Below are 20,861 nucleotides of genomic sequence, written 5' to 3' on the forward strand. Positions count from 1 at the left end.
TCAAGATCCTAACATACAAGATTGTTTGTGGTTCAGGTGGTGGCAGAGGTGGTAGATGGGTCTCTTCAAAGTCTAGGATGGTGAATGAAAGGGAAAACTAAAATAAAACATCTAGGAGTAGCATAAATGATCTACGCTGACAAAGGAATCATTTGGAATCACTGAGTCCTATTGACGGATAGTCACAACACACAAAGAAAGACAGACTCTAGCACTTGCTCTCTCCTTGGATTGAAACGGCTCAAATATGTTGACCTTTAGGGGATGCTGCAAAGTCTGCCTCTTCTCAATGGCTTCTGAGGTGGCGTAAGAATTGCCGGGGCCACAGAGATAGGAATAGTGACAGAAATCTTGTGGGTGGGATTCAAATGTCTAGGTTTTTTTACTTTGTTGCTGGATTATTGTTAATTGTAGATTTAAAAGTTGTCAGAAGTGATTCATAGATTTTAAGGCAGAAGGCACTATTGTGACCTTCAGTCTGACTGCCTCCACAATAGAGGCCATAGGATTTCCAGGTATTAATTTCTGTTTCAAGTCCAATAGTTGTGTTTGAACTAGAGGATGTCTTTCCGAAAAGCCACCAATCTTGACTTTAAAATTTCCAGTGACGGAGAATCCACTACAACTCTTGGTAAGTTGTTCCAATGATTAATTAACCTCATTGTTAAAAATGTTGCACCTTAGTTCTAGTCTGAATTTGTCTAGCATCAACTTCCAACCCTTGATCCTTATTGTACCTTTCTTTGCAAGACTGAAGAGCCCTCTATTATCAAATTGCTGTTCCTGATGTAGGTACTTGTAGACGGATTAAGTCACCCATAACCGTCTCTTTGATAAGCAAAATAGCACCTACCAGCATAGATCCAACTTGTTTGTATAAAAACCAACCAACCAAAAAAAATTATATGAAAAAAGAACGAAGGTTTAAAAAAAAAGGCAAAATTTGGGTCAGCCACATTTCTGTGATTCATATTTGTTTTTGTAACCACAGTGCTGAAATATTGTTTGCAGTCACAGAATTCTAAACAGGTATTTGTCTTTGTTTAATTTCAGCAAATCAGGACATTTTCCTAATTCGGCTTCTATTCCCTTTTGTATTTGCCACCCTCTGTTTTAAACAGAGCTGAGTAAACTTTAACCTCTCTTTACTAAAAAATTAATAATTGAACAGGGAAAATTAAGAGAAAAAGACTGAATGCACATTAGCCAACACAAATGATGTTACATTATTGCAAACTTTCCTAGAAAATAGCATCCAGAGGTCAAGGACTGTGTAACTTTTTTCAAGAAGGAAATCTTGCTTCTAAATTCTGAATGTGCTATCAAGATTAATTATCAACTCACTGCAGGTGCAGAGCTCTGATACTTCATTGACTGTGGTTAAAAATAACTTCATTTTCTTAAATGTACAGGGGGAAAAGGATATAAATTACAAGTGATGTTGAATAAGTGAATGAGGCTCAGATTATGGTACATCATAGAAATTATACTAACACATGCAAACCTCAGATGTTCTAAGTATAATCTTATGTTGTCGTGGGAAAGCCTAGTATTTGCAAGACTTGCATCTGTGAACATCATGGATCTCAGATTAAAATCTGGCCCTACACCATCCCTGTCACTAAGGCATTCAACAGAACTATTAGTTAAGATTCAAACTGTAAAACTTCCATTGTGAGTTTATATTTTAAAACAAAGCGTTTTCTCCAATGATCCTGTTACATCGTGTGCTCGAGAGTCATACAACTTGAAATAAAATCATGGAAAGACCTCATTAATATTATTATTTACTATACCTCTCTTGTAGTTGAAGAAGGAAGGACGTAGCCATCAATGGACAGGCCATGGCACTAAACAATATAATAAAAAAAATCAATATTGATTAAAACACAATCCTTAAAAGTATATCTGGAAACTTATATTCCTTTTGAGTTTTAAATTCTTCCTGGAAAAGATGTTCTGATGACAAATATGACAAGTTTTAAAAACAGTGAACGCATATAAAAATGTTATTTCATTTCTTCCAAAAAGGTCATATGACAAGAAAACTATTGGAGAGAAGGTCTGGATGCTATAAAATAACTTTATGCCACACTTAAGCTGAAACACAACTGTTCAGTGGGAGGGAGGTACTTGGAAAGCAGTAACAGCAGGAGACATCTAGAGGTGAAAGTACAGCAAATTAGATATGAGTTTGCAATACGAAAGGACAATTAGAGGAGGGGTAAATAAATAAATCAGCCCATCAATGGAGCATCTTTATTATGGACCAGGAAAGTGAAGATCCCTCTCTCTTGCCCTAGGGTCAAACACCACTTAGTTTAGGATATATGACTTGGGGCACCACAATATAATATCATCAGTAAATGAAAAATGCCCTCCAAAATAGGCAACAAAAATTACGGAGGAGCTAGATAAATTGACATACGAGGAAAGAGTTTAAAAAAAACCTAAATACATGTAGCTTGGATAAGGCATGACCAGGGTATGATGGTCATCTAGGCATCTGAAGTCTGAAAACACCAAGGAGGGAGAGGTATTAAGAATTGTCCAAAGGAATTTTAAGAATAAATGGATGACAATGAGCAAAGGAAAATATAGGCTGAGCTTGACTAAATAAAATTCTATTTGATTCTCCAAAAAACCCAAAAAGAACCTGACATGTACAGTAGTTCAGGAAAGTGAGCTAATTAAAATCAAAATGGCAATGGAGGCCTAATATTGTTGAATCTGCAATTTCCACCATTTTGCAAATTAAGTATGACCTCAGTCATTTTACAACTGTAGCTTGCACTCTTAAATGTTTTTCCTTTCCATTGTTGCTGTGTAGAAGTCATTCAAACAACAAGGGAAACTGACAAACTGTTGATGGGAAACTGTGACACTGACTATACAAAGTGCTATCATGCATAAAAAAAAGAACAGTTTTTCCTTTGATCTGTCAGTTTTAGTTATTTTAGGTATTATTTGTAAAAATGGTACATTTCAGACAAAGGCAATTTAGGTTGGCAGTGTCCCTTTAAATAAACCTAGTGGATGAATTCACAAAAGACTTGTCTTTGCTGGCATCAGTTAATCCTGCATTTTAGAGTGCTGATTTGAATTGCACAAGTGTGAGCTATCTAGACACATGGCATATATTCCTACCTCCACTTTAGTACTCAATACGGCTCAATGCAGCCAGGTGCTGAACCCTTTGGCCTAATCCAGCAATACACAAAAGCAGGTGAATAGTCTCATTGAAGTCAATGGGAATTCATGTTCCCCTGTTTCTTAAATCATTCTCTAGTTCAGGGGTGGCCAACCTTTGGCTCCTGAGCTGCATGTGGCTCTTCAGAGGTTAATATGCTGCTCCTTACCTAGGCACTGATTCTGGGGCTGGAGCTATAAATGCCAACTTTCCAATGTGCTGGGGGGTGCTCACTGCTCAACCCCGTCTTCCGTAAGCCCTGCCCCCATTCCACTTCTTCTCCCAAGGCCCCTGAGCCTGCCATGCCCTCGTTGCTCCTCCTCCCTCCCCGCCATAGCTTCCTGCACACGTGAAACAGCTTATTGCAGAGGGCAGGAGGATGGGGGAGTAGGCGCTGATTGGTGGGGGGCTGCCAGCAAGCAAGAGGCACTGAGGTCTGGGGAGCAGATGGGGGGCTGCTGACGTATTACTGTGGGTCTTTGGCAATGTACATTGGTAAATTCTGGCTCCTTTTCAGGCTCAGGTTGGCCACCCCGGCTCTAGTTCAATGACTGCACCATACTACTAAACTCAGGAGCAACTGCAGAGATTATTTTCAATGAATGTGGAACAAACTAAAAATTGGTTTTAAAATTAGTATAGCCCTTATGAAATCCACCAGTAGAACTCAGATATTTTTAAGAAACATAGCTTCTTATTTAACCCTTCCTATTCTACCAATTTATCTTCTTGAACTGGGTGTGGGTGGATTGTGAGCCTTTCATTGGCAATGACCATGACCTGTTTAAGATGGGGAACAATGAGAAACAGTAGAATTTAATCATTTGGCTGCAGTTTAGTGCTGGTTTTCAGAGGAAATACATTGGCAAACTGATTCATGAGCATATGTTAATGGAACTCTTGTGTATTAGTCAGACATATTCAGAGTTTTTCCTGACCACAGTAATATTGTATCTGAAATACTAGCCTCTCAAGATACCGTACACCCTCTACTGCTATTAACTTACCTTCTGAAGGATTTTCCATACTTTTTGATAGAACCCTACAGGAACTCTGTTAATGGCACCATCAAGCCTTCTTCTGCGGAGCCATTGCCCTTGGCGGTCACCCCAGCTGATGTCGTTTCCAGTAGACCCTGTAGGGGATGAAGTCCTAGTGGGAGATGATGGAGTACTGCCCCTCTGCAAGAGACAGACCATTTAGTAACTACAACATGTTAACATGAGCGCACCCACCCTTGCATGTTACACCATTCTGCTACAGTTTCAATTCAGTGCAGTTTCTAGTGAATATTGACTGATTTCTTTTGAAGATGTTGACAGGATACGGTCAATGTATTTCTTTCACAACAAATCTCCCCACATTTTACTTATTTGACTCAATTTCAAAATGAACCAATGAGCAGTCAGCAAAACAAACCAGCTTGACTTTGCAGCTTCATCTGACCCAATTAATAAAGTGAGTTTAGAAAAGTGTTCTATTATGGTTGGGGGTGGAGGGGATACCTTTACTTTACACAGACTGAATCCTAATTCTAAGTGGCACTGCCATTAAAGTATTAAAACTCGGGAACAAATGCATCACTTCTGACTTGGCAACACCTGCTATTTTCCCCTTGCTCTCCCATTCAAATAACAAACAGGCTGGACTCTCCTTATCTTGAGATCAAAATATATATTGGGGATTTGGCTAGAGGTAAACTTTAATATTAAAAGTAGTAGGAAGGAACTGTAACTTTTTTTGTAAATATGTTTAAGCTCAATGGTGGTTTTAAGGTGCACTGTGAAAAGGGGACGGGCATGCAAAAATGGTTAAACTAAACAGAACAGATTAGTAGATTTGTTTGCACACACTGCATAATGTGTGTATGGAGAGGGATCCAGACATCCATGGTCAAGGGATGGTTGTTATCTGCCCATTTGACAAATATCTTGATTGCTTCTCTGCTCCCTCTAGTGCAGTATAAGGGACAACTATCCCAACTAGGGCTTTTTCCAGTCTCATGATAGCTGCAAAAGAAATCTGGATATCTGCTAGAGCTATCCGTATCTGGATATCTGCTAGAGCTAGGCAAAGGAATGCCCTCATGCCCCATTGAGGAGACCTTCCATTGGACCATCTCAGTAATCCCTGGGAGACACAAGGAGCAGGAATTGCATTTCCCCCATCAGACCTTTCCTGGAATTTAAAAAATTCTACTGGTCTTGCCAGCTGAGTCTATAACTTCCTTGAACAGGAGTTTATTTGGTTTGTGGGACTTACCAGCTCTGCCAAGCATGTCTGCAGACCTAATAAATTCTTTGCACCACAGCCTTTGGTGTGAAAGAGATTACAGGATCTGTAGTTGTGTTTTAAGAGAAATGATGGGTCTATAATTTCAGGAAGGCACTTTTGCAAGAAGCTAGAGGTCAGAATCCATCTTGTAATGTCTTACATCTTCAATGATCATTTCTACATCTCTCCACATCAGTCTTACATCCTGAATGTTATCATTGTTGCTCTTGATTTCACTGTTATTTACTCTTTCAGGCTTGATCATGAGCAAATTGGGAAAACGCTGCTCTTTGTCATCTGTAAAGTTGGGGCACCATCATGAAATTCTTATTTCCAGGGCCCGTGGAAATCACATGCGTTCTGCATTAGAAGCCCTCGTTCCTTCTTGCATAAGAATGGCTCTGGCATTCTTCAGCAGCCAGTCCACAGCCCGGGGAGGCAAAAGCCACCCATTTAACGCAATGCACTGCAAAGGGTACCATAGGTTGAGAGAGAAAAAGAGAGAGAGACCAGGGCCCATATTTTGATACATTGGCCTACTCAATAAATCACACATACACTATCAGTAGATGAAAGCCAGTGCTGTCATATGGGTATGGCATTTAGGCCAAATAAACCACCATCTTTGCTCTGTATCCGATTATTTTCCCATAGCGTTTTCCTTCTTTTAACCTCTCTATGGCCAGCGCGGGTAGCTTGCTTTCCTGGCATTGTGTGGTCAAAGCTCAGAGTGGTCCTGGTAACAGTGCCATCGTATTGTGGTACGCATGGGAACTCTTTACACTTGTGCCCAATTCTGTACAGCTTGGAATCAGATTATTTTAGTACTTGTGGCAGCCCTCCACAGCAGTACACTTGTGTACTATTCCGCCAAACACCGCATTGGGAAACGCACACAAAACACCACAGCAGTAAACATGCTAACACCACAAAGCAGTGTGTATTAGCGAACGGGAAATCAGATAGTGAAGCCACGTAGGTAGGTAATATTGAGGGGCTATTGTTTCCATGCACTGCGTGTTGTAACGAGCCATGCTGCTGTTTGAACTTGTCGCCCGAAGTCCGTGCACAGAGCTGCCCCCTGGCTGGAGGCACCACCCCCTTTTTGTTAGTCCATGTAGCTGCTACTCCCACCTCCTCTGCTCAACTGTCACATTCTAACTGCCACAGAACCTCTGGGCGCCAACATTCCATCTTGTTCTCACGGGGCCCAGTGGGGATGGAACCTAGTGACGTTCTAAGCAACAGCTCTCAACCCTGCTTGTAGTTTCTTCCATCGCTTCACGCTGACTCAGCCTGGCAACCCTGGAATCTTCTTATAATACATGAATCATTCAATCCTCCTGAACTATGCGACTCCTGGGCAAATGTTCCCATCTTCCTCGGGTTTTCACAGAGAAGCAAGCAAGCGTCTCTCTCCTTACTTACAAATACCCTTCATGGGGATTGGGGCCCCAGAGGGTATCCCCTTGTCTTAAAGAGGGAAACAAAGTAAAAATAGCAGCCCCTCCCATTTTTTGGGAAGGAAGAAGCAACTTTTCATAGCTGAACTCCTGCTGCTAGACCAAGTGAGCTGATTTATACTGTATCTGTTGGTGCTTACACAAACATTTTCAAGACAGCCAGCTGGACAAATGAGCCTGTTAGAGCAAAAGACAATTATGTAAAATCTAAGTTTAATGACTTTAAAAACATCTTCATACTTCAGAGGAATTTCCTTTTGAATCTAACTTGGAAATACTGAAGAGGCAGGCTGTTCCATGAACAGAACAGCATGCACTGATTAAAATGGGATTTCTTGCCTATTGTGGAAAACTTTCACAGTTCATCTGCAAAACATCAGTGTTTAAACATTCTCATGGCTAAATCGGTGCCTTCTAGGGAGCAGCAGTGATTGGGAGTGGTGCAGAGACTATTGCAAGAGTTTCTGAATGTACTGTGCCCAAAAAAGAGCGCAGAGAGACTATGCTATGACAAGGTGATGCACATGCATATAACCAGCTTTGTTGTTCTGTGCAAAGAGAGAAGAGTCTTGCACTAGCTGTGGTTCTAGACTTGCATAAACCTTCCAGTCAACTGGATTGTGTCCAGTTCTGCATTAAGGTAGGAAAGGCTCTTTGCCCACTCTTGCGCATCCATGCAGGGCCAGGCATAACTGCGCCTGCCTAAAGAGAGGCTCACTGACAGCCTGATCCCACTAGTCCTTTCTCAAAAGAAACTGCTACTGAAGTTTGTGGAAGTTTGCCAGAGTAAAGTCTGCAGGATCAGAATGCTAGAAAACTACAGACTTGAAATCTAAAATGTGATAACTACTTTTCCTTCTAATGCAAAACCCCCCAGCTTACCTTTGCTGGTTTGATGCAATATGTTAATTTTCATTGTACAGCATCCTGACTAATGCACACAGTCAAGCTTTCTTTCTCTAATTCAGCAAAGATGACATTTAAGTAATGAAGGAGTTCAGCAGGAGTGCCAGTGCTGAAGTAATTACTATGTGCATATTTACATCTTTGCATTGGTTCAGAAGGACTGAAAAGCCATATACCTACTGTACAGGAGTCAGGCAGGCCATGGAGAAACCACAAAGAGGTACATGGCCTGTGTCAGAAAAGTGTTTTGAGATGGTACATTGTACAATATCCATGGGGTTTGGGAGGTGTAACATGTACTGTGGGTCTGTGTACACGTGGATCCACTGGCCAAAAAACAAAAGGAGTGGGTGACTGTGACAGTAATGGAGTTTACTGTCCCTTTAAGACAGGGAAGGGACGCTTGCAGGCCTAGCATTGCCCAGTTTCAGGTTTCTGCTGTCCACTGCAGCATGGTGGGAATTTGAGGGACCGAAGCAGAAAGGGCATCTGGGAACTGCAGGTTACTAGAGCAAGGCATGCTGGGAAGGGGACAAGAGCTCCCTTCTCTCAAGAGTGAGAGCCTAGGAAAGAGCCGAAGTTGCTGAAGATCTCGCCACTAAAGGCCTTGGAGGGAGATGGCTGGCTGGAGAAGAAATTCACACTAGCATAAGCCAGGGGTTTAAATTCATCTTCGTGTACTGGACCAGAATTTGGACCAGTAATTTAATATTCAGAGTGGATGATATTTATCCCTGTCCACAGCGCAAATCCTATGTACCAGCGCAAATCCGCTGAAAAGGGATGTATTGCACCCAGCGTGTACAGCATTTGGATCAAAGTGCAGTGAGTTATTAAGGCTAGTTGGCCACTTTTGAGAGTTATGTGGCAATGAAGAAACATTCTGTTTTTTAAGTATTAAAACTAATTAAAGATCTTGCAAAGTTATCGTTGAGGATATGAATTAGGAGCCCATAAAAGTGAAACCCTTCAGCTACTAATATTGAAGATTTTAACTATTCTCAACTAGGAAAGCTGGAACAATTCGTGTAGTGGGATTGCTAAGAGATGTTGAACCAAACTGTAAACCCTGTACAACATGATGGAAACCACTTCAAGCCAGGAGGTGTGGCAGCACCCCCAGCACTCCTAGTTCCCGCACCTATGTACTCGCCTTCACAATGAAGCAGATTGGTCTTTGGGTACAGTACAGGTAGGCCCTGTGCTAATTGTTATCCTACCACTTATGATAGCTAACGCTGGACATTTGTCATTTTACTTGTATGGCTATTTGTTCATGCAGATTGGGAGAGTTTGGCAGTTACGGAGCAGCTGACACAATGAATTAATATGCTTTATCCTTCATATGAAAAGGCAGACCTAATTTCAAACTCTTATTTAGATTGAAAAGTAAAAAAGTGAATTTGAAGAGAATCTCATCCAAGTCCCTAGTAGACAAAATTACTCCTCAGTTTTATCCCAACAGGGGTGGAATAGAAGGGCAAGATATTACAATACGTGGAAGTTGGCCCACACTTTGCTCTAACCAGTACTATTATCTCTTTCCTCTTATAAATTCAAAATTTATATAACTAAAAACCCCTCTAAGAATAAATTGGGTTAAACTTATATTTCCACATTACCATTAAATGTTCAGGGCTGCACAGGATTTACCCATGCAGCTCCTAGTCAAGTAGCTAAATCCATCTTAACTCTGAAAATTTAGAAGAATGTGAAAAATAAGATTTCTGTTATAAAAGACCAGAAATAAGAACTGTCTCTCCATGAAGGTGAATGAAACAAAAAGCTAAGGTTTAAAAAAAAATACATAAATGTCACATAAGAAAAGCCGCAAGTTATGTTTAGAGTCCCTGCAGAGGGAGAAAAGAAAAAGACTGCAAATTTCTGAATGGCATTTTACCGTGGAACCGTGCATGCTGCTGGACATGGATTGGCCCCCATAAAAGAACTACAAAACAGAAATTAAAAAAAAGTCAGTCAATCATGACAAGACAAATAAGATGAAGTGACACATGCATGAAAAGGAACAAATGTGTAATAAAAATTAAAAACTCACTTATTAATTTAAGAGAACCATTCTTTGGGTCAGAATGGGCTCTCATACTGGTACAATTTCATTGACATCAAGGAAGTTACTCCTGATTTACATTAGTGCAAGTGAAATCACAATTACACCTTTATGTTTAAGGATCTTCAGAGTTTTACATTCATCTCTTACTATAAAAGAAAAGGAGTACTTGTGGCACCTTAGAGACTAAAATTTATTTGAGCATAAGCTTTCGTGAGCTACAGCTCACTTCATCGGATGCATCCGATGAAGTGAGCTGTAGCTCACGAAAGCTTACGCTCAAATAAATTTGTTAGTCTCTAAGGTGCCACAAGTACTCCTTTTCTTTTTGCAAATGCAGACTAACACAGCTGCTACTCTGAAACATCTCTGACTATACTATCACAAGCTTTCCACAGAATCTACCTCAGACAGCACAAGGACATAAAAACCCAAATGAGATAAAAAAAAATGCAGCTGCCTCCACACGATGCAGCGTTGATATTGCAAGCTTACATTTTCTCTTCAGCATCCTTTACCTTATATTAGTGCTAGAAAGAAAGTTATCCCATGCTATCAAATCATGCAAGTTGCCAGCCAGGCCAGTAATGCTTAGCAAAACTAGTGAGGCAGTTTTCCATGAGAAATGATTAGATGCTGATTAGCACCTAAGGGTATTCTTAGTAGTTTTCTTTTTGATTAAACAATGATTCAGATAAGCTGTAAAAGTGATGGGACTATTTTCAGAAGTATGGAGCACCCAACGAAACAATAATTGGAGCTGGAGGTGCTAAGCACATTTGAAAATCAGCTCCAATATAGAAACAGTCTAAGGTCAAAACAATCAAAATGTTCACCTTCAGATTGATGTCTTTAAGAGTCAGGTTTTTCTCCCTGATACTAAAGGCTGAATATTCCTGATGGCTCAATGAAACCTACTGGGAATCAGCATGAATGGAAAAAATTCAACTTTCTCAGCGGGAAAGAAGCCACTCAACTCCTTTTCTGTGCAGAAATGGCACCTCTCCTTCTAAAGTGACTAATCTCAGGAAACATTTTCCCACCTTTAAATGTCTACAGAAAGTTGCAATTGTGCTACATCTCAATGCAGAGCGATATAATGCTGCCATCAAGTGTCCAGTCAGGTATTCCAAAAGGAAGGACATTATAATGTGTTCTCTATTTGAAAGGAAATTAACTCAGATATTCACAACTTGCCATGTGATGGATATCCACACTATAAATTTGTATAATGATATAAATTGCTAGATCTCTGGAGAGACCAGAACACAGGCCATTCTGCTCACAACAACAAACTAGCACCAGTAGCACAGATAAAACTGCACCATATTAATTAAATCATTTACTATTTGAATGTTAAAGTGTTCTGTATTCAGAGCATACAAAAAGGCTTTTAGTTCCCTTAGTTCTAGGACAAGTGTACATAATTCAGTAGCGAGGGAGGAAAACATGCATTCTTATGAACATATAGATTTATTTCACCTTTTCATCAGCAGATGATCTCCTATTCATCTGGAATCAAAAATTAGTTATGCAATTATTTTAAACAAATGTAAAAAAAAAACAACCCACAATAGAGAACACAAATCAGATTTGTTTTTAAACTGTTTTATCTTTCCAAATGCTCACTTGCTGCATGAGAAAATGTATTAGCAAAAAGAGAGTCCTAGTGGTCTCACTGGATAATGACTCTTGTCCCTCCTACACAGAAACACATGAAAAATGGATCTAAGATTTCTTTTCTGAGTGAATCTTTACATCTGCATGGAGACACTCAGGAGGGAGGGGGGATAAGGTGGAGGGGAGGGAAGAGTAAAGATCCCTGCTTGCAGATCCCAGTGCAGGATGAGGCTATACTCAGTACCTGAGTTGGCTCTCTCTTCAGTATTAATTCAGCCCCACACCAAAAAAAAAAAAAAAGCTTTCACCAGGAGAAATTAAATCAGGACTTATTTATTTAGGCCAAATCATTAGACAAACTTGTTTTGATTTAAGAATTACATGTGCATGCCAAAGTAAATAAGAATTGAATGTGCTGTTCCCAGAAAAGATGTTTGCATCTAGTAATCAGCATAGGAAAACTCCTCCAGCTTCCTTGGTATCTTATTTATACTGTACATATGTTACTGCATTAATGGGGAGATAGCTCACAAATCCCTCTGCCTACTGAGATAAGAAAATGCCTCTTTATTTGCCTTCCAACCTACCATTTGCTACAGTAAACAGAGTTCTTTACCTCAGACATATGGGTCACAATAAAGGTTTGTATGCCAGAAAAAGCAGAGGTGTAAAACACAAGAATGAATCTTGTTTGAGCCAAATCTTGATTTTGATGCAAATGGAATCTTTACCTAAGAAAGAATGACGGGAACTTGGTCTAAGTCAGGTGCCCTTAATCTTCAAGCCAGGATCTGGTTGAAATGTGCTAATTTCAGAATTTTAAATTAAAACCAAAAAGGAAAATGTTTTGGAAAAAAATTGATTTCCTTACCTTCTCCCTCGCACGCTTTTTATTATTAATTATTATTATTATTATTATTTATTATTTATTAAACAGCCACTACTACTTCAAATAATAAAACAGATGGTAAATTCCAGACTTCTCCTATGAATGTAATAAGGGGCAGATATAACAAAAAAACAATCAGTTGTGTCTCCTGGGTTTAAAAAATGACTTTCATAGATCCAGTGCTGCTTAAAGAACACACAGAAAAGGAGATCCTCCCACCTGTTTCATTTCACTCTTCAGTCTAGTAATGCCACTTCTTTCTGTTTTAGTTGCTCCAGTGTGCCCCACTTCATGAATAGAAATTGCTGGGCTGGAGGCAGAGGAATCTAGAGGCCGCACTAAAGAAAGAAACGAGGCAGTTTTCTAGATTAAAGGTAAGCTATGTTTAAGTAGTAATAAGAATACAACTTAAAACTGTATGTAGAAATTAAAGGAAAAACACCTTGTATTTTAGGACTATGCACTTTCCATGGTACCTCTTTACTTCCAATAAGATTAAAAGCGCAAGTCAAACTTTCAGATCAGAATGGCCTAAAATTAGACTTCTAAATCCATATTTAGACACAAATGTTTTTGGCTCAATTTTCAAAGCTAGTGGAAATCTGCAGCTCCTGATGACTTCAGTGGGGTTTTCTGAGCGCTCAACCCTTCCAAATATTTTGGCCTAAATATGGATTTAGGAGGCAGTTCTAACGCCACTCAGGAATTCCTGGGAACTATTGATATGCCCTTTGAAGTTCAGACAGGCCAGATGTTTTTGTTCTCAATATCCTTCAACCCTGGTCACATTAGACATTCTCATTTTAAAAGTCTGTCTGCATATCACTGAGAGCTTGACATAGCTTAATTTTAGTGCACAATGTTTTCTGTATTCATGTATATTTTAAAACAATTTGATGCGCAGTTACTTAACATGATTTGCAGACCTGTGAAATGATGAGCCTTCAAAAATGGTCGTTAGGTAGGAAGGAGACAGAGCTCTGCTCTGTCAATGTCCATTACATGCCTAGAACAAATGATGGAAACACTATAGCATCTGGCATCTATAAATATTTGCCATTCACAAGCATTTTCACCAGCTCCCAGTTTCAGACCCACATCTATGTTTTAAGTTTAATAATGAACCTTATTCATCATCTAACTGTGTGCACATAAGTGAAATCAACCAAAACTAAACTTCCTATCTGGCCTTATGTCGGTACACGGTACAAGGAGCTTCTCACTTTTGTGCCCCTACACAGAGACCAGACACAACCCTAGTCCTAGTGCTCAGAGTGATCCTGGCTAGTCCTGACAGCAACCCTAGCCTACCCTAAAAATGTGGAGGGGAGAGGGCCATTCCCCTCCTCATCTGTAACATCCTGCACAGCTGGGCCTATACTGAGTGGGGAGCACATATTGTGCGCTGTAAAAGGGTGTAAGGCAGGGGTTGCTCTGGCTCACACTTCCAGATGTTCATTCATTTACACCAGCTGGGAATCTGGCATTCCATGCCTAAATCTAATCAAAGGTCTCCCAAAGCTCCCACTGAGACACCATGAATCTATCTCCCGCACAACAACATGGCAGGACTCTATGACCACACCAAAGCCCAATCCTAGAACAGTTTACGTTTTAAGGATTACTCTGCATTCAAAAGTGAAGAGATGATATAACAATGAAACTATCTCTGCCATGATAAGGTATGTCACCTGGCTGGGGCACATGTTGAGGGGCAAGATAGGTTATAAACAGACCACTCTTTGTACATATAAAAATGCTGGATGCAATCTCACTACAATTCTTATCCTATTCCTCCTGTCTGGAAAGATCACATATTTCCAAAAATGTGTCCAAAAATGATTACGTGGTCTTACAATATTGCTGAATTAAAAATTCTATAGTTCAAAATAATACTTGGGGGTACTGAAAACAACAGGTATGTTTGTTTTTGGATATTAAACCCTTGTGTTCCATAGATAATCAGAATCTCTGCAGCAAACATTTCTAAAGAGGAGACTGCTGCTTATAAAACTTAATATAAACTCTGCATCTAAATAGCTCTTGCTTAATATATACATGCACAAGTTATAATACATTCAAACAGACAACTTACTGCTTCTTTCAACGCCAAACTCTTTCCCACTCAAAATATGGTGCAGGAGATTTTTCATATCAAAGGGGCTTAGATTCATTAAACTTTCTGAGGCTTCTTCACCTAGTGAACAAATACTATACTAGGTCATTCATACTATAGTTTTTCTAGGAAAACAGGGTTAATTCCTAGTTATAGTCTGTTATTAATGCTTTTTTTTTTTTAAAGCAAAAAATAGTTGACAAACCCTGAAGAGGTAATCTTCATAAAAGGAATCCTAATTATTATTTGTACTAAGGTTTGTGCGAAACCTCAGAGAAGCTAGTGGGTATAATAGCTACCCTTCATCAGGATAGATGTAAGAAACAGTTAAAGCGCCTTTATGAAAGAAAATAGCTGAAACAATAGGAGCCACCACTCCAAACACAGGCCACATGCAAGGCTGCTGGTCAGGAATCTGAACTATGTGGACAGAGGAATTTTCCTGAGGAATGATTGCAAATGCAGAGAGCTGGATATTTTTATTATTGATGGAGCTGTCTGTATAAGAGACAGAAGCAGGAGAAACACCATGGAAGCAGTCAGAGAAGGCTGCAAGGAAGCCCCAGAGATGGCCAGAGAAGCATTCGTAACATGACCCCAAGAAAAAGTTAAGTGAGAGAAAGCTGTTGGGCAGAGTGCTGGCTGGTTGGAACCTTGAGCAAAGAAACTATCCCCTGCTTTTCCATTCGTACTGTGTTCTGGGAAACAGGACTTTGTTTGTTTTTTTTTTGTAAACAAACAGGATTACATAAAAAAAAATTCCTAACTCCATCATCAGTTTCTCCTCCTAATGGAAATAACCCACAAGTTCCCGAATACTGGCTAAGAATAATACTGGGTCACAAGCGGTAATATTTTCTTTTAAATCAGTGTGCTCCAGTTTGCCAGGGAGGGTGGCAAAGTCTCTGACTTCATGCCCAGGAGATGGAAAAACTGGGAAGTCTACCAGCTGCTGCTGACTGGAAGCTTCCCACACAGGATTCACTTAGTGTGCCACAGACACTGAGACCATCTAGGACACAGAAATCTGGGTGGACACCATGTCCACTCAATATCAGCATCAAGATTTGACTATGATTTGGTACCAATTAACTCTCATTACTTCTGATATTGCTGCTATTGCTACACAGGACTATAACAACTTTAGATTTTACTGTTGGGCGAGTCCTTCAATTGTTCATGGATTTCCCTTCAGCTTCACTGTCTCCTACTATGATGAACTTCAAGGCTGTATTAGCTATGCAGTCTGCAGCTCATTTATTTAATTCCCATTTGCAGTAGGATATGAGTAACATCACAGAACAGGTCTTATACATCCCCTTTGGGAGGTCAGGGAAATAAAATTAAAGAGAAAATATGTCAATATTCAGAAATTTAGAAACTAACTGTACAACAGCCAAGCATATTTAGGACTGCGGAGGGGCGGGGAGAAGGGGGAGCTAGGGGAAGGCTGAATGCCTCAAAGTTTGTAATTGATATAAAGTCACTTCAAGTAGAAATTCCAAAAGCATCTAAAGCTATGTCTATACCAGGGGTCCGCAACCTTTGAGACGTGTGTGCCAAGTCTTCATTACTTTAAGGTTTCGCATGCCAGTAATAAATTTTACATTTACAGGGGCCCCAAACTGGCAGCAGGCTGAGCAGGGCCGGCGGCCAGGACCCTGGCTGGCAGGGGGCCGGGCGGCTGGAACCCCAGACCTGCAGTGAGGTGAGCGGGGTCGGCGGCTGGTATGCCAGGCCGGCAGCAAGCTGAGCGGTGCCGATGGCTGGGACCCCGGCTAGCAAGGGGCTGGCAGCTGGAACCCCAGACCAGCAGTGAACTGAGTGGCTCAGCCCACCACTGGTCTGGGGTTCCGTCCGCTGGCTCCTGCCAGCTGGGGTCCTGGCCACCGGCCCTCCTCAGCCCGTTGCTGGCCGGGAGTTCCATTCACCCAGGCCGGCAGCGGGCTAAGTGGGGCCGGCGGCCAGGACCCCGGATGGCAGCAGCGTGCCAGTAAAAATCAGCTCGCATGCCACTTTTGGCACATGTGCTGCAGGTTGCCGACCCCTGGTCTATACATACAGCGCTGCAATGGCACAGCTGTACCAGCAGAGCTGCACCACTGCAGCCTGTGTGGTGAAGATGCTCTATGCCAATGGGAGAGAGTTTTCCCGTCGCCATTAAAAACCCACCTCTGTGAGTGACGACATAGCACTGTCCACACAGGAGCTTATGTTGGTGTAACTTATGTCGCTCAGAGGAGTGGAATATTCACAGCCCTCCATGACACAAATTTTGCTGACATTGCCTGTGTCTAAACTACAGCCTAAATCTCCTTGAAAGTCAGGGTGTGTTTACATTACAAGTGCTCCAGCTACATCACTGTAGTACTGTAGGGTAGACACTTATTACAGCTACAGAAAGTAATAAATCTACCCCCTTCAGATGTGGTAGCCAGGTCAATGGAAGAATTCTTCTGTGGTGACACTATGGTGTCTACTGTGGGGTTAGATTGGCCTAACTAATTAGCACAGGGCATTATATTTTTTTACAGCCCTGAGCAATTTAGATTGGTCAACCTGAGTTTTATTTGTAAACCAGGCCTCAGTGTGAGTTAGTCAGGGCAGCCTAAGGGCTTGACGACACAGTCCTGCAGTTTGGACTTCGGGGTGCATGAACTGCAGCACACACTAGTGCACTGCACTGTAACTCCCCTACCCCCCATGGGGACACTGTAGGCATGAACTAAAAGATATCTAGTTCATGTTAACATAGCCCTCATTAAACAGGACTAAGCTAACACACACTAGGGACCTTTTAGTTCATGCCCGCACCATCCACATTGAGGAGTTACTGCATAGCACACTAGTGTGTGCTGCAATTCACACCCCCCACAGTCCGTACTGCGGGACGATGGACACATAGTCTAAATGGCTAGGACACTTTTTAAAAGGACTGTGGGTATTTCTTTATGTTAAAAGGATGCTAGGAATGTAGATTATTTTCCAAGTTTGTAACTAACTGTGTGTGCTGGATAAAGGATTTAATTTAAAACAGACTGTATTTAAGCTGAGCTTTCCTGGGGGAAATAAAAGCTAAAACTACACACACACAAAATCGGGAGTCTGCTTTAAAAAAGAATGATTGTATTAGGATTTTTAAAGCCCCCCCCCCCCAAAATGTTTCTTTACAGTGTTTATTGAAGGGAGAATTTTGATACAGATATTTTAAGAATAGGGCTATGTTAAAAATAAGCAAATTATAGTACAATTAGTCTTACCTGAACAGTTCAAACTGCGAACCAGCTCAGTAGCCATCACCTGAATTATTAGTCCAATGCGGAGTCTGAGCATCTCTGCAAAAAGGCTGGGCTGTGACCTGACATACATAGCCAAATACACCACAATCTCCTGGCATGAGCAAATGAACAAAGGATATATCTATTCAGGAGCATTCATCATAACTCTTGCCAGTACCAGACAACACAAGAAACAGAAGGTACAGCATGTAAAAACCCCCACTCCTTCCATGTGTTGTATACCTGGGTAAGGACTGCAATACTGATGTCTTGTCCACTGGCTTCATAAATAAGTGCTGACAACTCTTCAGGTGGCAGAGGGCTAAGGAAAGTGAACCAGACAGTTAGGAGTACCTATGATACTTGTTAGTTTCTACATGTGTCAACTGTTTGGATTTAGAGGTTTTAATTTGAAGTGTCTAACTTAAAATGCACCAAAACAACTTTGCTTTATAGACCTTCCAGCTTATGGACCCGTGATTCCTTCTGAAAATAATAGTTAATAATTTGGAAACACTGTATCAGCAGTAGGAACTCTGAAACACAAGACATCCAGACTAAGACAGAGCTAACACTTACGCGGTAATAGTTTTTTCACGTGGCTCAGGTGGCAGGCCCACTGTAAGCTGCTTGTGGTGTGACAGAAGGTCTGTGCATGCCTATTACAGTACAATACAGAAAGCAAGAGAGCCCACTCCGTTAAGTTATATGGCAACAATGATTTTTTTTTTAATTTAAGAATAAAAGCATTTCTTCGGTAATTCCTCAGTGTATTTGCATCTGCTACTAAATGTACAGTTCAGAGTTCAGTACAGTTCAGCTATTGTAGATTAAATGTACATTAAATGTACATTAAAAGTAGATTAAAGTAATTTGTCATAGGTCCACTGAAGCCAATAGAGATATGACAATTTCACCTTCAGTGGTGCTAGCTCTGGCCTATCGAGTATTCTAATACTTCCTATATTATTATTACTTTGTTATTTACAAGATAAAATAGATAAAATTACAAGAAAACTTCAGTGATGTCTATATGTAGGAGGCAGAATGTGTGTATTATAGCTAGACAGCCTCTGAACAATTGAATCCCTTCAAAAAAAGGGTTCTCAGTATGGAATATACTGTCCTATAGTCACTTTACACACTTCAATTTATTTCCAAATAGGTACTGCCCCACAGTCCTGCAGTACGTTACCTTCTTTATGTTGGTCTTAGTGCAAAGGTAAGACTGGTGTTTAGTTTAACAGATACAAGGCCCTGAATCAAAGCCCACTGAGAGCAGATCAGTGTTTCCCAACCCCCCTGAGAACTAATCACATCCACTGTCATCCTCCCCTGCACCCCATTGTCAGAGTCCTAACATCCTAATTTATAAATTTTTCAATGACGCCATGCCCAGCTAGCCCTTCACTGCCCCTCTGGGAAGACAGGAAAAGAACATGCTTCACATTTAGGGGAATGGTGCAGTGCAGCTACAACAAATTGCTCACTGTAGCCTGTGTGTGTGTGTGATGGTCAAAGTGCTGCAATACCATTGCACAGGATAAAAAGCAAGCAGAAAAGTGCTCACAATGATAGCAATATGCAAATCTCAGGCACTTACTGTAACTAAGTATAAGCAAGGCAATTGGAGACTTATTTATGACAGCCAAAAGGAAATAATTTTTAATGATCAGGATGAAATCAATGGCCAGGTTTACATTACAAACTTACAGCAGTATAACTATGTCGCTCAGTGGAGTGAAAAATCTACATCCTGGGCGACGTAGTTATACTGACCTATCCCCCAATGTAGACATAGCTACCGTCTCTCATGGAGGTGAATTAACCATGCCAGCTGGAAGATGCTCTCCCATCAGCGTAGTAGCTTCTTCACTAAAGCGCGACAGCAGGCTGTACATGTAGAGAAGCCCAATGTGTAGGCAACAGACTTCTGCTATTTTCCTTAAATAGTTCCAGATGTTTTGTCATTCCTGTATATTTCAATATACTTTGACTTTAGACTGTAAGTTCTTTGGGAAAGGGACCATCTTTTTGTACTGGCCTATGATTTCCCTGCCATTACAGGGGTCTTGGGCACTGGTGCACCTCCCTCCTATTCTCTGCCTTTGACAAATAACAGTCTAATCTCCTGTGGGCTGTAATACTTAGGCCTAATTTTGACTGTTGGGTTTAGTGCATGGGTACTGATGGCTTGTGATGTACAGGAGGTCAGACTAGTTGATCTGGTGGTCCCTTCTCACCTAAAACTCTATGATTGGGGTTCCAAGGCGCTACGGTAACACAAATAAATAATTATTATAATCAAGACATCTTTAAAAAAAAAACCAAACAAAAAAACCCTTCATCTAACCTTCTCCAGTACTGCAGAACCTTTCTAGTCTCACTTCACTAATCTACAACCCTCAATTCTCCAAATAACCAGGCAACCTCACTTAGATTTTACCTTTCTCAGAGAAGTTCAAAGGCAGAGTTTTATCATAAGGTTTTATGTTACTAAGCCTTCATTGTTGCACTAAAATATACTACAGCATTCTGTTTGCTTTAACACAGTTGATGGAAGGTAAAACCAGAATGGGGTAAACATAGGCCACATTGGAATTTGTGTTTTGAGTGTTAATAGACAAAACTATTTGAGAATATCTGTTTCTGGGGCATCCAGGAAGGAAACTGAAGAAATTGGCAACATCTGTGTTTGTTATACCTCAGCCAGAACTTCCACTCTCTTCTTGAGTATGCCAGAGATGTACCGAATTAACCCCCACTCTTGGTTCAGGCCTGCCTTGCTGTAGAGTTCATTGAGCAGACAATGAACGGTGACTCCATACTGTCCATTCAGCTCTGTATCCCAGTCTGGGCCTCTGCCGGAAGAAAAAGCAGAAATGACAACTTTAGTGCCCAGAAGCAAAGAATGCAGATTTCTAAAGACCATCCATGCAGAGATATGACTGATGGTGAAACCAGGATACTGAACTCCCCTATGATCCTGCAAGGTGCCAAGCAGTCTGGTCCTAATCCAACAGATCACTTGGGAAAGAATTTACAAGCATAGAGGGC

The 20,861-nt window shown here is 40.8% G+C and overlaps 1 protein-coding gene across 13 annotated transcripts in view; it reads right to left on the reverse strand.

Moving 5' to 3' along the window:
- Window positions 1-20,861, reverse strand: part of PHKA2 (phosphorylase kinase regulatory subunit alpha 2) — a 69,860-nt gene that overhangs the window by 4,761 nt on the left and 44,238 nt on the right. For 3 of the 13 annotated variants that reach the window (XM_043504535.1, XM_043504527.1, XM_043504537.1), the window contains exons 23-33: window positions 20,509-20,665; window positions 18,384-18,463; window positions 18,048-18,126; window positions 17,787-17,916; window positions 14,506-14,607; window positions 12,630-12,748; window positions 11,384-11,413; window positions 9,736-9,781; window positions 4,580-4,586; window positions 4,198-4,372; window positions 1,797-1,850 (exon numbers count right to left, since the gene is read on the reverse strand). In XM_043504535.1, coding sequence (XP_043360470.1) covers window positions 1,797-1,850; window positions 4,198-4,372; window positions 4,580-4,586; window positions 9,736-9,781; window positions 11,384-11,413; window positions 12,630-12,748; window positions 14,506-14,607; window positions 17,787-17,916; window positions 18,048-18,126; window positions 18,384-18,463; window positions 20,509-20,665 — 979 coding nt within the window. Of the gene's footprint in view, window positions 1-1,796; window positions 1,851-4,197; window positions 4,373-4,579; window positions 4,587-9,733; window positions 9,782-11,383; window positions 11,414-12,629; window positions 12,749-14,505; window positions 14,608-17,786; window positions 17,917-18,047; window positions 18,127-18,383; window positions 18,464-20,508; window positions 20,666-20,861 lie in introns of all 13 variants that reach the window. The other 10 variants (XM_038418513.2, XM_038419225.2, XM_043504560.1 and 7 more) reach the window with 9 other exon arrangements.

This window comes from Dermochelys coriacea, chromosome 1 (genome assembly GCF_009764565.3).
Source record: "Dermochelys coriacea isolate rDerCor1 chromosome 1, rDerCor1.pri.v4, whole genome shotgun sequence".
Classification (NCBI taxonomy): domain Eukaryota; kingdom Metazoa; phylum Chordata; order Testudines; family Dermochelyidae; genus Dermochelys; species Dermochelys coriacea.